Source organism: Vitis vinifera, chromosome 16 (genome assembly GCF_030704535.1).
Source record: "Vitis vinifera cultivar Pinot Noir 40024 chromosome 16, ASM3070453v1".
Classification (NCBI taxonomy): Eukaryota; Viridiplantae; Streptophyta; class Magnoliopsida; order Vitales; family Vitaceae; genus Vitis; species Vitis vinifera.
The window spans coordinates 2,776,209-2,788,206 of NC_081820.1; the positions used below are offsets into that span (position 1 = coordinate 2,776,209).

At 39.3% G+C, this 11,998-nt stretch overlaps 2 protein-coding genes across 3 annotated transcripts; both read left to right on the plus strand.

The window, feature by feature from the left end:
* The first annotated feature begins 213 nt into the window (after positions 1-213).
* Positions 214-5,999, plus strand: LOC100252831 (pentatricopeptide repeat-containing protein At3g18110, chloroplastic). 2 transcript variants are annotated; one of them, XM_010663849.3, is made up of 4 exons: positions 217-4,019; positions 4,113-4,313; positions 4,622-4,712; positions 5,285-5,999. In XM_010663849.3, exons 1-4 carry the CDS (start codon positions 409-411, stop codon positions 5,816-5,818), a joined length of 4,437 nt encoding a protein of 1,478 aa, XP_010662151.1. In that variant the 5' UTR covers positions 217-408; the 3' UTR covers positions 5,819-5,999. The 2 variants fall into 2 exon arrangements, with proteins under 2 accessions (XP_019081759.1, XP_010662151.1); XM_019226214.2 differs by lacking the exons at positions 4,622-4,712; positions 5,285-5,999 and having other exon boundaries at positions 214-4,019; positions 4,142-4,250.
* Positions 6,000-9,193: 3,194 nt separating this feature from the next.
* Positions 9,194-10,540, plus strand: LOC104882014 (retrovirus-related Pol polyprotein from transposon RE1). The gene is made up of 2 exons (XM_010663894.1): positions 9,194-9,848; positions 10,506-10,540. The coding sequence occupies exons 1-2, from the start codon at positions 9,194-9,196 to the stop codon at positions 10,538-10,540; spliced, it is 690 nt and encodes a 229-aa protein (XP_010662196.1).
* The last annotated feature ends 1,458 nt before the right edge of the window (positions 10,541-11,998 follow it).

Here is an 11,998-nt window from a genome sequence, read left to right on the forward strand (position 1 = left end):
TATTCATTAATTTAATAAGTATTGTAAAGTTTTAATTATGGAATAAATCTTTATTTTTGACATGAATCTTATAAGTTTAGAAAAAGAGAAAGAAAATGTATAACAAGATTTTTGATTTAATTTTGAGAATTACAAATTTCAAAATTAACTTCAATATAAAAAACCCAGGTGGATGGGATGATAAAATCACTATATTGCCCTTCAACTTCACCCATTTTCTCTGGATAATAAAGAGGGGGAAAAAAAATCTTCAACTGAAATTCCTCCGTTTCTTCAAGGGATTACGTCATTGATTTCTGCACTTTCACTACCTGGGTTTGTCTCCTTAAACCCTGAAGGCTGATGGGTAAAGCCCTATAATCTACAAAACCCCTGAAAATCCAGGAAACAGCAAGAAAATCCGAGGTCATGCCAGTGGCAATGGCATGCGCTGGAGTGCTGGCATTCTCATCTGCGCCCAAAAACTCAGACCCATCATCATCATCATCATCATCAAAGGTATGCAGAAGCTCTACTGCTACAGTTTCTTGCGTTTCACATTGCGTATGTTCTGCTGCCAGTACCAGTACTGCCACTGAACAAGCAAATTTACAGAAATTTAGTTACAGCAGGGCGTCTCCATCTGTGAGATGGCCTCACCTGAAGCTGACTGAGAATTACCCACCATCACAGAGGCCTACCCATGTTGTGGAAGATGTGGGTCTTTTGGAAGACACTCATGATTCTTTAGGAAAAGAGGAAATTAGGGAGATAGGTGAAGCGGGTTTTGGGGAGGGTTTGGAATTGGGTGATGAAACCCAGGATTTTTTGGGGAAAACTAGTAAGAATAGGGTGAAGAAAATGACTAAATTGGCTCTTAAAAGGGCTAAAGACTGGAGGCAGAGGGTACAGTTTTTGACCGATAGGATACTGGGGTTGAAATCAGAGGAGTTTGTGGCTGATGTGTTGGATGATAGAAAGGTTCAGATGACGCCTACAGATTTTTGCTTTGTTGTGAAGTGGGTTGGGCAGTCGAGCTGGCAACGGGCATTGGAGGTTTACGAGTGGCTGAATCTTCGCCACTGGTACTCTCCCAATGCCAGGATGCTCGCCACTATATTGTCGGTGCTCGGGAAGGCCAATCAGGAAGCATTGGCTGTGGAAATATTTGCCCGAGCAGAGGCTGCATCTGGTAACACTGTCCAAGTTTACAATGCAATGATGGGTGTTTATGCCCGAACAGGTCGGTTCACTAAGGTTCAAGAATTGCTTGATTTAATGCGGTCACGGGGATGTGAGCCAGATCTTGTGAGCTTCAATACTTTGATAAATGCCCGGTTGAAATCAGGTACCATGGTAACAAATTTGGCAATTGAACTGCTTAATGAGGTTAGAAGGTCAGGTATTCAACCTGATATAATCACTTACAACACTCTTATTAGTGCTTGTTCACGTGAGTCCAATTTGGAGGAGGCAGTGAAGGTGTACAATGACATGGTGGCTCATCGTTGTCAACCTGATTTATGGACTTATAATGCAATGATTTCAGTTTATGGAAGATGTGGAATGTCCAGAGAGGCAGGTAGGCTCTTTAAGGACTTGGAGTCAAAAGGGTTTCTCCCTGATGCAGTGACGTATAATTCTCTGCTATATGCATTTGCTAGAGAAGGGAATGTGGATAAGGTCAAGGAGATTTGCGAGGACATGGTAAAAATGGGTTTTGGAAAAGATGAAATGACTTATAACACCATTATCCACATGTATGGAAAGCGAGGACAGCATGATCTAGCATTTCAGCTTTATAGTGACATGAAACTGTCAGGCCGAAGTCCTGATGCTGTTACCTACACTGTTTTGATTGATTCACTTGGGAAAGCAAATATGATAAAGGAGGCTGCAGAGGTGATGTCCGAGATGTTGAATGCAAGAGTTAAACCCACTTTGCGAACTTTCAGTGCTTTGATTTGTGGGTATGCCAAGGCCGGGAAGAGGGTGGAGGCTGAAGAGACTTTTGATTGCATGTTGAGGTCCGGGATCAAACCTGATCATCTAGCATACTCTGTTATGTTAGATATCCTTTTAAGGTTTAATGAGAGTGGGAAGGCAATGAAGTTGTATCAAGAAATGGTTCTTCATAGTTTCAAGCCGGATCATGCCCTTTATGAGGTCATGCTTCGAGTACTTGGGAAGGAAAACAGAGAGGAAGATGTTCACAAAGTGGTCAAGGATATGGAGGAGTTATGTGGTATGAACTCACAAGTTATTTGTTCTATTCTTGTTAAGGGGGAATGTTTTGACCATGCTGCTAACATGTTGAGATTGGCCATCAGCCAGGGCTGTGAACTTGACCGTGAGAATTTGTTATCTATTTTGGGTTCATATGGTTCATCTGGAAGACACTTGGAGGCACGGGAGTTGCTTGATTTCTTGAGAGAACATTCTTCTGGATCGCATCAATTGATAAATGAGGCTCTGATTATCATGCTTTGCAAGGCTCACCAGCTGGGTGATGCTTTGAGAGAATATGGCAAAGCTAGGGATTTTGGTTTGTTTTGTGGAAGTTTCACCATGTATGAGTCCTTGCTTCTGTGCTGTGAAGAAAATGAACTCTTTGCTGAAGCTTCTCAGATATTTTCTGATATGAGATTTTATGGTGTGGAACCTTCTGATCACCTTTACCGAAGCATGGTAGTTACATATTGTAAAATGGGATTCCCTGAGACAGCTCATTATTTGATTGATCAGGCAGAGGAAAAAGGCCTTCTATTCGATGATGTATCCATCCATACTGGTGTTATTGAGGCATATGGGAAATTGAAGCTGTGGCAAAAAGCAGAAAGCTTGGTTGGAAGTCTTCGACAGAAGTGTACAATGGTGGATCGGAAGGTTTGGAATGCCTTAATACATGCTTATGCAGCAAGTGGCTGCTATGAGCGAGCAAGGGCTATTTTTAATACAATGATGAGAGATGGTCCTTCCCCAACTGTAGATTCCGTGAATGGTCTCATGCAAGCTTTAATTGTTGATGGGAGACTAGATGAGCTCTATGTGGTAATACAGGAGTTGCAAGATATGGGTTTTAAGATAAGTAAAAGTTCAATTACACTGATGCTTGATGCATTTGCACATGCAGGGAACATATTTGAGGTGAAAAAAATATACCAGGGAATGAAGGCTGCCGGTTATTTTCCTACCATGCATCTCTACAGAATCATGATTGGGTTGCTAGCCAAGGGAAAACGAGTAAGGGATGTTGAAGCAATGGTTTCTGAGATGGAAGTAGCAAGATTCAAGCCCGACCTTTCTATATGGAATTCTGTGCTCAAATTATACACAGGAATTGGGGATTTTAAAAAGACGGGTCAGGTGTATCAGCTGATTCAAGAAGCTGGACTTAAACCAGATGAGGACACTTACAATACTTTAATATTAATGTACTGTAGAGATCGTAGACCAGAAGAAGGTTTGTCCCTGATGCATGAAATGAGAAGGGTTGGTTTGGAGCCTAAATTGGACACTTACAAAAGCCTGATTTCAGCATTTGGGAAACTGCAGATGGTAGAACAAGCTGAGGAACTTTTTGAAGGGTTGCTGTCAAAAGAGTGTAAATTGGATCGCTCTTTTTATCATATTATGATGAAAATGTTTAGAAATTCTGGAAACCATTCCAAAGCTGAAAAGCTACTTGGCGTGATGAAGGAAGCTGGAGTAGAACCTACCATTGCCACAATGCACTTACTTATGGTTTCTTATAGTGGTTCTGGACAGCCAGAGGAAGCTGAAAAAGTTCTTGATAATTTGAAAGTGGAAGGTTTACCTCTTAGTACACTACCGTATAGTTCAGTTATTGATGCTTATCTTAAGAATGGTGACCATAACGTTGCCATTCAAAAGCTTATGGAGATGAAGAAAGATGGTCTGGAGCCAGACCACAGAATATGGACATGCTTTGTTAGGGCTGCGAGTTTATCCCAGCACACAAGTGAAGCTATAGTCCTCTTAAAGGCACTCCGTGATACTGGATTTGATCTTCCAATCAGGTATGAGTACTCAATGTATTTTGCTTTTCTTTCATTTTTTTTCTTTTGGATATCATTCATGTGGATGTATTCCTAAATGATTCACCTTTGTAGGCTTCTCACAGAAAAATCTGATTCTCTAGTTTCTGAGGTAGACAATTGTTTGGAGAAACTAGGACCCCTGGAAGACAATGCAGCCTTCAACTTTGTCAATGCTCTCGAAGACCTATTGTGGGCATTTGAACTCCGGGCTACTGCTTCATGGGTTTTCCAATTGGCAGTTAAGAGGAGTATCTATCGCCATGATGTGTTCAGGTATCTAGTTAGTTCTTTTCTTTACTATCTCTATGCTTATTCTTTGTTTATCAAGGTTAGAATTTTTGCTTTTTCTGAGAAGAGCATGACTAGCCTTGGAGTATCCTCCACCTAGATGTTAAAGGGCTGAAATGATCTTTGATAACGAGTTACCAGTAGAATTATACCTGTTGAATTTTTATTGCAAAAATTCATTCATGTCCAATTAATGACGGGTCCAACTTGGAGTGAGCCACGGAAAGATAGTCTTAGTTTTTCTAATATTCATTAGCTTTCTTACACCTGACCGCTTGGTCTTTTCTATGCAGGGTAGCTGAAAAAGATTGGGGAGCTGATTTTAGAAAGATGTCTGCTGGTTCTGCTCTTGTTGGCCTCACTTTGTGGCTTGACCACATGCAGGCAAGTTTTATTCCCTTCTAAATATTCTCTGCATTTTTAGCATTTAGCAGTGTTATTTAACATCTGAAAGTATAATAAATATAAACATGACACAATAACTTGTTATCATCATTATCATCTGACTAAATTTCTTCAAGTCCTCATATTATTGGTAGCATTATCATTATTACTGTAATTATTATTCTTGACCTAGTGATTGGACCCCCTATTGGCCATATATACAACATCTCATAAGTGGACAGAGATGTGTCAACTAGGATTTTTATGAGGGACCTCATACCTAATACAATATTGGCAAAGTATCAGTAATATTATTGATTTTTTAGTCCTTGATTCAATCTGAGAACCTTGCTGAGTAACTCTATCCACCATGGATAAACATAGAACTGGTTCATATTTGGTTGCTTGCCTGGCCTTTACAAAGCCATCAGCTCCACCTAATCCTAGGACACTTTTGGTGGCCTTAGCTTAATTACATCTTAAGTTATCCTTAATGTTATTTTCCAATTTCTTAAGGCTTTTTGATTACCATTTTTGTGCAATTAATGGAAGAATACTTTTATTTTTGGCAGGATGCATCATTACAAGGTTATCCCCTGTCTCCAAAATCAGTTGTTCTGATAACAGGAACTGCGGAATATAACATGGTTTCCCTAAACAGCACATTAAAGGCATTCCTTTGGGAAATGGGTTCTCCATTTCTTCCTTGTAAAACACGGAGTGGGCTACTTGTAGCAAAGGCCCACTCCCTCAGGATGTGGTTGAAAGACTCTTCATTTTGCTTGGATCTTGAGTTGAAAGATGCGCCATCACTTCCTGAATCAAATTCGATGCAACTGATGGAAGGGTGTTTCCTAAGACGTGGCCTTGTTCCTGCTTTCAAGGACATAACTGAGAGACTAGGAGATGTAAGGCCAAAGAAATTTGCTAGATTGGCTTTGCTACCAGATGAGAAAAGAGATAAAGTCATTCGAGCGGATATAGAAGGTGGGAAAGAGAAGTTGGAAAAGATGAAGAAAAAGGTTGGGGTGAAGAGGAGAAGGAAGCTTGTGAGAAGAAAATTCATTCGAGGAGTTGTGCTATCAAAACCTGTAGAGATTAGATAAAAAAAACAAGCCTTGAAATAGTCACCTAATAAAAAGACGTCTCGCTGCCTTGCAATAAATTAATTCTTTACTTCTATCCCTTCTCAATTTTGATTATGCCTTGAAGAGAATCAGAAAGATACACAATGATGTTTTTTAAAGGAATGGAAAATATATTAAAACTGATAGTTGAATGTTAAAATGTTTTACATGTTTTTCCTATTACTGCATACCAACTGCTGGACATCCAGGATTCATTCTGAGAGTTTCATTCCATGCAGTTCATCAACAATTAAGAGAATCCTACTGTAAGTGAATCCTTTTTGTTAGGTTGCTGTAAAAGCTTGCATTGTATATTACCTTCAACACTTCTTTTTTTACTTTCCCCTTGATTCCCTGCAATTGTGGCCCTGCTTTGGTTAGATTTATTTGTGATATTTAGGCACTGTTAGCATCTCAGTGGCAGTTCAAAAGACTGTATTGGGCTGTGTACTCCCTTTTAGTGGCTGCTTCTTTCTTTTTCCTTGACATTTTATGCAAAATGACCATGGTTTGGTGAGTGATTCTTTGAAATTTTTTGCAGTTAGCATTATGAAAGCACTTCAAAAGCTGAAAGCTCAAGAGCTGAAAAGAAGATTTTTGGTTTAAAACCAAATGTACCTTCTAGGAAGCAAGAAATGAAAAAAGTTTAAATTCCATTTCTTTTCCTTCCCATTTCTTCAGCTTGGGAGTTCTCCTTTTCTCGAGGGAGACCAATCGGAAGTGCCCAAGTCTTATTCCTTCATTTTTTCCCATTCCCTCTCTATGAAAAGAGGCCTTGCTGTTTCTCCGATATTTCTTCTCCATTTCCACAAAGATTAACACTAAGAACTGTCAAGGAGAGTTGGTGACATTCAGCAAGGTTTCCAAAATACTGCACTAGTTCTAGCTCCCTTCTGAATGATCGTCGTAGAGATAATTTCTGTGTGCTTGGATATGTAATCTGCATTTTATCAATGTATAGGACCCTTTTGTGACTTTTCTGAGTTCTGACCTGTTCATAACCTAGAATGGATATCATTTAATGCGAACCAGATATATTTCAATTGAACTACAGTGTTTTTATATTTTTATCAAAGTTTCTGTTGTGTCCTTACTATCTTTGGCATATTGATATCTTAGATAATTTGCACTTGAACAATTTAGTAGAATGAATATGAAGGATTATACTTTGCTTGAGAGGGTTTGAGGTTTTCTTTTGAATGGAAGTGAATCAGTCATATCCACTGTAGGATTGGCTAGTGACTGACTACACTTTGGATGAGTAATGTGTAAAAACAGCTAATTTTGTGATAACGTCTGTGAGAGAAGGCAGATTTCTATTTTTGATTTTCTACTCAAAGATTGGAGAAAATTAAGCAAAATCCAGGCACACAAATCTTGATTTGCAAGGGTGGAGAACTTTCTTGCTCTCATTTTTCCAACTTAGAGAAAAAAGAAAGACTATTAAAGCCTGTTCTTTCGTAGATATTTCTGCTGAGAAGGTTTAGGGAAACTTTGGGCGTCTTCTGAATAAATCAGATAACAGGCTTCTAGTTCCAGTTCACTTACTTTTTCATGGAGATGGCTTTCTCACCACTACCTTTTAGAGGCTTATTTTTCCTGGCAGAGTGCAACCAGGAAAGGGTTTGGTTTATGACTGAGGGCCTACAATGTCTCTCTCTCTCTCTCTCTCTCGTGGGATTTAATTTCTCATAATTTCTACCTTGCTTTGTTTTTTTAATTTTTTGAAGAAGGAAAAATGCAAGAAACCTTGTTTTGCTGGATGCTTTCTAGAAATGGGTTTGAGAATGATGCTAAAACGGTGCCATTTTTATGGAGGATACCAGAAAGATGTTCTTGACCATTATCATTCTCAAGGCTTTTAGCCCAAGTAGGTTTAAACTTTTGCATGAACTTAATTGCTTAACGAGCTTGAATGACATGAACCTGGCCATGTGCATTTGACAATCAGCTGTGTCTTCATCTACATGCATGAAGATCAGTCCCATCTCCATTTTTGAGTTGCATTCTCAAAAAGAAGGAACAAAGCCCCCTCTTTGTTCATCTTTCTCCTTATCTCTCTCTCAACCACAACATTTCTTCTGTGCTCTAATTCTTCAAATGTGTGACAGATTTCAGGGTTGCTGCTTTGAAGATCCACTGGATTGAGTTCACATCATCACAGGTAACAGTTCTGATGTGAAACCATGAAGTTTTGTTTGTGTGCTCATGTGAATCCATTATCAGCATGTGTCTGTTCTGCAATTTGTGAATCCATTATCAAATTCTATGAATTCAAGATACATGTGTTTATAAGACTAAACACCTGATTTTACTTTGGTTTGTCAATCCACAGATCAAATCTTCAGCATGAGTTTTTTTTTTTTACCTTTTTCCTTTTTCGGGAGGGTGTCAAATGGGAAGGATGACCATAGCAAAGAGATATGTGTGGGAAAAGAGATAATTGTTGCTAAAATATTTTACCATTATGGAGTGAATGGAATGGTTTTACATGTAGCTAAAAAAAATTAAATGCAAATGCAGGTTGTGTCATACTGTAGTTTGATACTTCAGAATCATCTTGCTACCAAATATACTTGTTTCCTTATTTTTCCTGGCACATTTATCGAATGATTGAGATATGAGAAGTGGGGTAACTGAATGTTGGCCAAAAGAATTCGCTACCATAATTCATGTCACCAAAGATTCATGCATTTCCTTTAATTGGTTTAAGAGGACAACACATTCATTCATTGGCTATTAGATTCTTCTATAAACTTGGACATCACAAATTCACTACTATAGTAAAAATCCTTGCATCTGTCTGCCCCCAAATGTTCCCTGTTCATCATTTTCAGATCTTACTTGGAGTCCCAAAGTTGAAAAATGTTGGAAAGTCAATCTTCCATATTAAGAATAGATGATCTGTATATTAGTCTTCCTATTGTAATCCTTGACTTATAGTTGGACAACCTAGAATGTAGTAGCTAATTCCTGACTTGTAGGAAAAGATCACAAATCTCCCTATATAAATACACAATTTAGCATCAATAATATTTATTCAACCAATTCCCTCTGTCATTCATCTTTTCATGGTATTAGAGCAGGACTAAGATCCTAACTCATCGCTGCACTCTAATATCTCGTGTAACATCTCTTTTTTTTAGTCATCATGGCCAACGATGAGGTGCCACCAATGCCTCCGGTCCCTGGCAAGAAAGCTGTTGGCTCTAGTACAACAAAATCAAAGATTCCTACAGATTTCTCAAAGGCAGATATTTCCAACCCTATTTCACTCACCATTCAGATTACCTAGGTTTGCTTTTGATTTCCAAATCTTTGAATGGAGACAATTATTTGGCTTGGAAAAGGGCTATGATTCTAGCTTTGAATTCCAAGAACAAATTGGGTTTTGTCAATGGCTCGATTAAGGCTCCTTTAGAAGAAACTGATCTTAAAGGTTATGCGACTTGGTCACGGTGTAACAACATGGTTCACTCCTGGATCGTCAATACTCTCAATCCAGAAATCGTGGACAATGTAATCTATTATTCTACTGCTTATGAAGTTTGGGAAGATCTTCGTGAGCGGTTCTCTCAAAGCAATGCACATCGCATCTTTGAAATTCAACAAGATATTGCTTGTCTTCGACAAGAGCAACTCTCTGTCTCTGCCTATTACACAAAATTGAAAGGTCTGTGGGATGAACTAGCTTCCTACAATGTTGCACCACATAGGGCACAACAAGATCAACAAAAATTGATGCAATTTCTGATGGGATTGAATGAATCTTACAGTGCTATTCGTGGGCAAATCCTCCTAATGAATCCTCTCCCTTCTGTCCTCCAAGCATACTCCTCTGTCTCTCAAGAAGAAAAACATTGCCTTCTTACTTCGACGAATGCAACAACGGAATTTGCCGCAAGTGCTGCTATGGCTGTGTGCAGCAACAACAAGTCTTTGGTGGCCTGGAAGGACAAAATAGATCGATCGAACACAGGAATGATGGAACCGACTAATCGCCCCTCTGGTTCTCAAAATTTCCAGGTGAATCAGTCTTTTTAGGGGTAAGATGGCAGACGTTTTTTTTTTTATCAAGATCGGTGCCGCATGGGTTCGAGAAGAGGATGCCCCCAGTGCTCGTATTATGGAGATATGGGCCATTGGGTCCAAAAGTGTTTTCAACTACATGGATACCCACTAGGCTATCCTAAAGCAAGAATGAACTTAGACTCAAATTCAAGTCGATATAAAGGTTTTTCTGCGGCTAACCAAGTTTCTGAGGCAGATGAAGGGAGACCTGCAGTTGCATTATCAGAAGCCCAACTCAAGCAACTTTTGTCATTTTTTAATAACCAAGATGAAGGCTCTAGTTCCAAAGTGAATGCGGTAACAAAGCTAGGTTTGTCCAAAATCGCTTCCCGAAATTGGATTATTGACAGCGGGGCGACGGATCATATTACTTCATCATCTAAGTTATTGCATAAAGATAAAAATTGCTCATTACCGCCCGTATTGTTGCCTAGCGGAGAAAAAGTGACTATTGTTGCGAAAGGGTCTTTGCCTCTGAATTCTGTCTATTATTTGCATGATGTGTTATCTCAAAGTTGATTTAATATCAGTTAGTCGTTTGACAAGAGGTCTGAGTTGTTCAGTGACGTTTTTCCCTTATTGGTGTATTTTGTAGGATCTGGCTATGAGGAAGACGATTGGTTTGGGTAAACAACGTGACAAACTATACTATTTGGTGGCACTAGTGACAAAGAAATCTTTGACCAACCATTCCTCATCCACAAACCAACTAGCCTACAATCTTGCCATTTTTTCCATTGATCTCTGGAATAGTCGCTTAGGCCATGTATCACCTTCTCATTTGAGTTTCATTGTTAAGAATTTTTTCGTTTAGTCCAATAATGCTTGCCCTATATGTCCTTCGACTAAGCAAAGTCGTTTTCTTTTTGGTACTAGTGCTATTTCTTCTACAAAACCTTTTGAGATTATTCATTGTGACATTTGGGGTTGTTATCAACACCCTTCTCTTTCTGGTGCCCATTACTTTCTCACTATTGTTAATGATTATACACATTTCACATGGATATTTTTAATGCGACATAAAGATGAAGCACAATCACTTTTAAAACACTTCTTTAGCTATGTTTTCACACAATTTGAATTTCGCACTAAAAATTTTTGAAGTGACAATGGTGGAGAATTTTTCTCACTTCGTTCCTTTTTTCAAGATAATGATATCATCTTTTAGCATTCTTGCATTTACACGCCTCAACAAAATGGGCTTGTGGGACGCAAACATCGTCATATTTTACAAGTAGCCCGAGCTTTGAAATTTCATGCTAAACTTCCCACTCAATTTTGGGAGGAGTGTGCTCTCATTGCCGTACACATCATCAATTTTTTACCTTCACCAGTATTGTCTTTCAAAACTCCATTTGAATTGCTTTACTCAAAACCACCTTCTTACTCTCATCTTCGTGTTTTTGGATGTTTAGCCTATGCCACCAATGTTCACATTTCTCACAAATTTGACTAGCGTGCCATGCCATGCCATCTTCGTCGGTTATCCTACCTGTCAGAAAGCATACAAATTATTTGATTTATCAACCAAAAAGGTCTTTACTAGTCGAGATGTCAAATTTCATGAAGATATTTTTCCTTATGTCTTTCTCAAGCCCAACTCTACTTTCCCTTCGTTGACCCATAATTCTGGCCCAATCCCTTTGGTGCCCCATGACATCCCTTCCTCTCTTGACTCTTTTTTTTGACTCTATTTCTCACGTACCTTCCTCTCTTCTTTTCGACCACACAAGCACACCGTATTCTCCCATAGAAAATGACGACCTTCCTTCTCCTTCTTGACCGTCTGAACTCGCTCCCTCTTCTTCGATGCTGGCACCAGCCCCACCCTCCATTCTTCGTACCTATACCCGAAGCCTAAAACCTTTCTCCTTACTAAACAATCCTACCCTGATCGAACCTTCTTCTCAGATCGATCTAAACCCTCCACCATTGCCTTTTGCAACTCCAACATTGCCTTCTCCGATGTTGCCATTCGCATCCATCCTGTCTGCTCCTCCAGACCAAACGTCCCTCTTTTCACCAAAAACACACTCACTTGAACCAGCTACTCCGCTCTAGCCACCATATCGCCTCGCCGGTCAAGCT

Coding starts and splice junctions, on each gene's coding strand:
- LOC104882014 (XM_010663894.1), top strand. CDS start 9,194: ATGATTCTAGCTTTGAATTCCAAGAACAAATTGGGTTTTGTCAATGGC. Junction 9,849..10,505: donor ACCGACTAATCGCCCCTCTG/GTTCTCAAAATT, acceptor TGTATTTTGTAG/GATCTGGCTATGAGGAAGAC.
- LOC100252831 (XM_010663849.3), top strand. CDS start 409: ATGCCAGTGGCAATGGCATGCGCTGGAGTGCTGGCATTCTCATCTGCG. Junction 4,020..4,112: donor GGATTTGATCTTCCAATCAG/GTATGAGTACTC, acceptor TCACCTTTGTAG/GCTTCTCACAGAAAAATCTG. Junction 4,713..5,284: donor TGTGGCTTGACCACATGCAG/GCAAGTTTTATT, acceptor TATTTTTGGCAG/GATGCATCATTACAAGGTTA.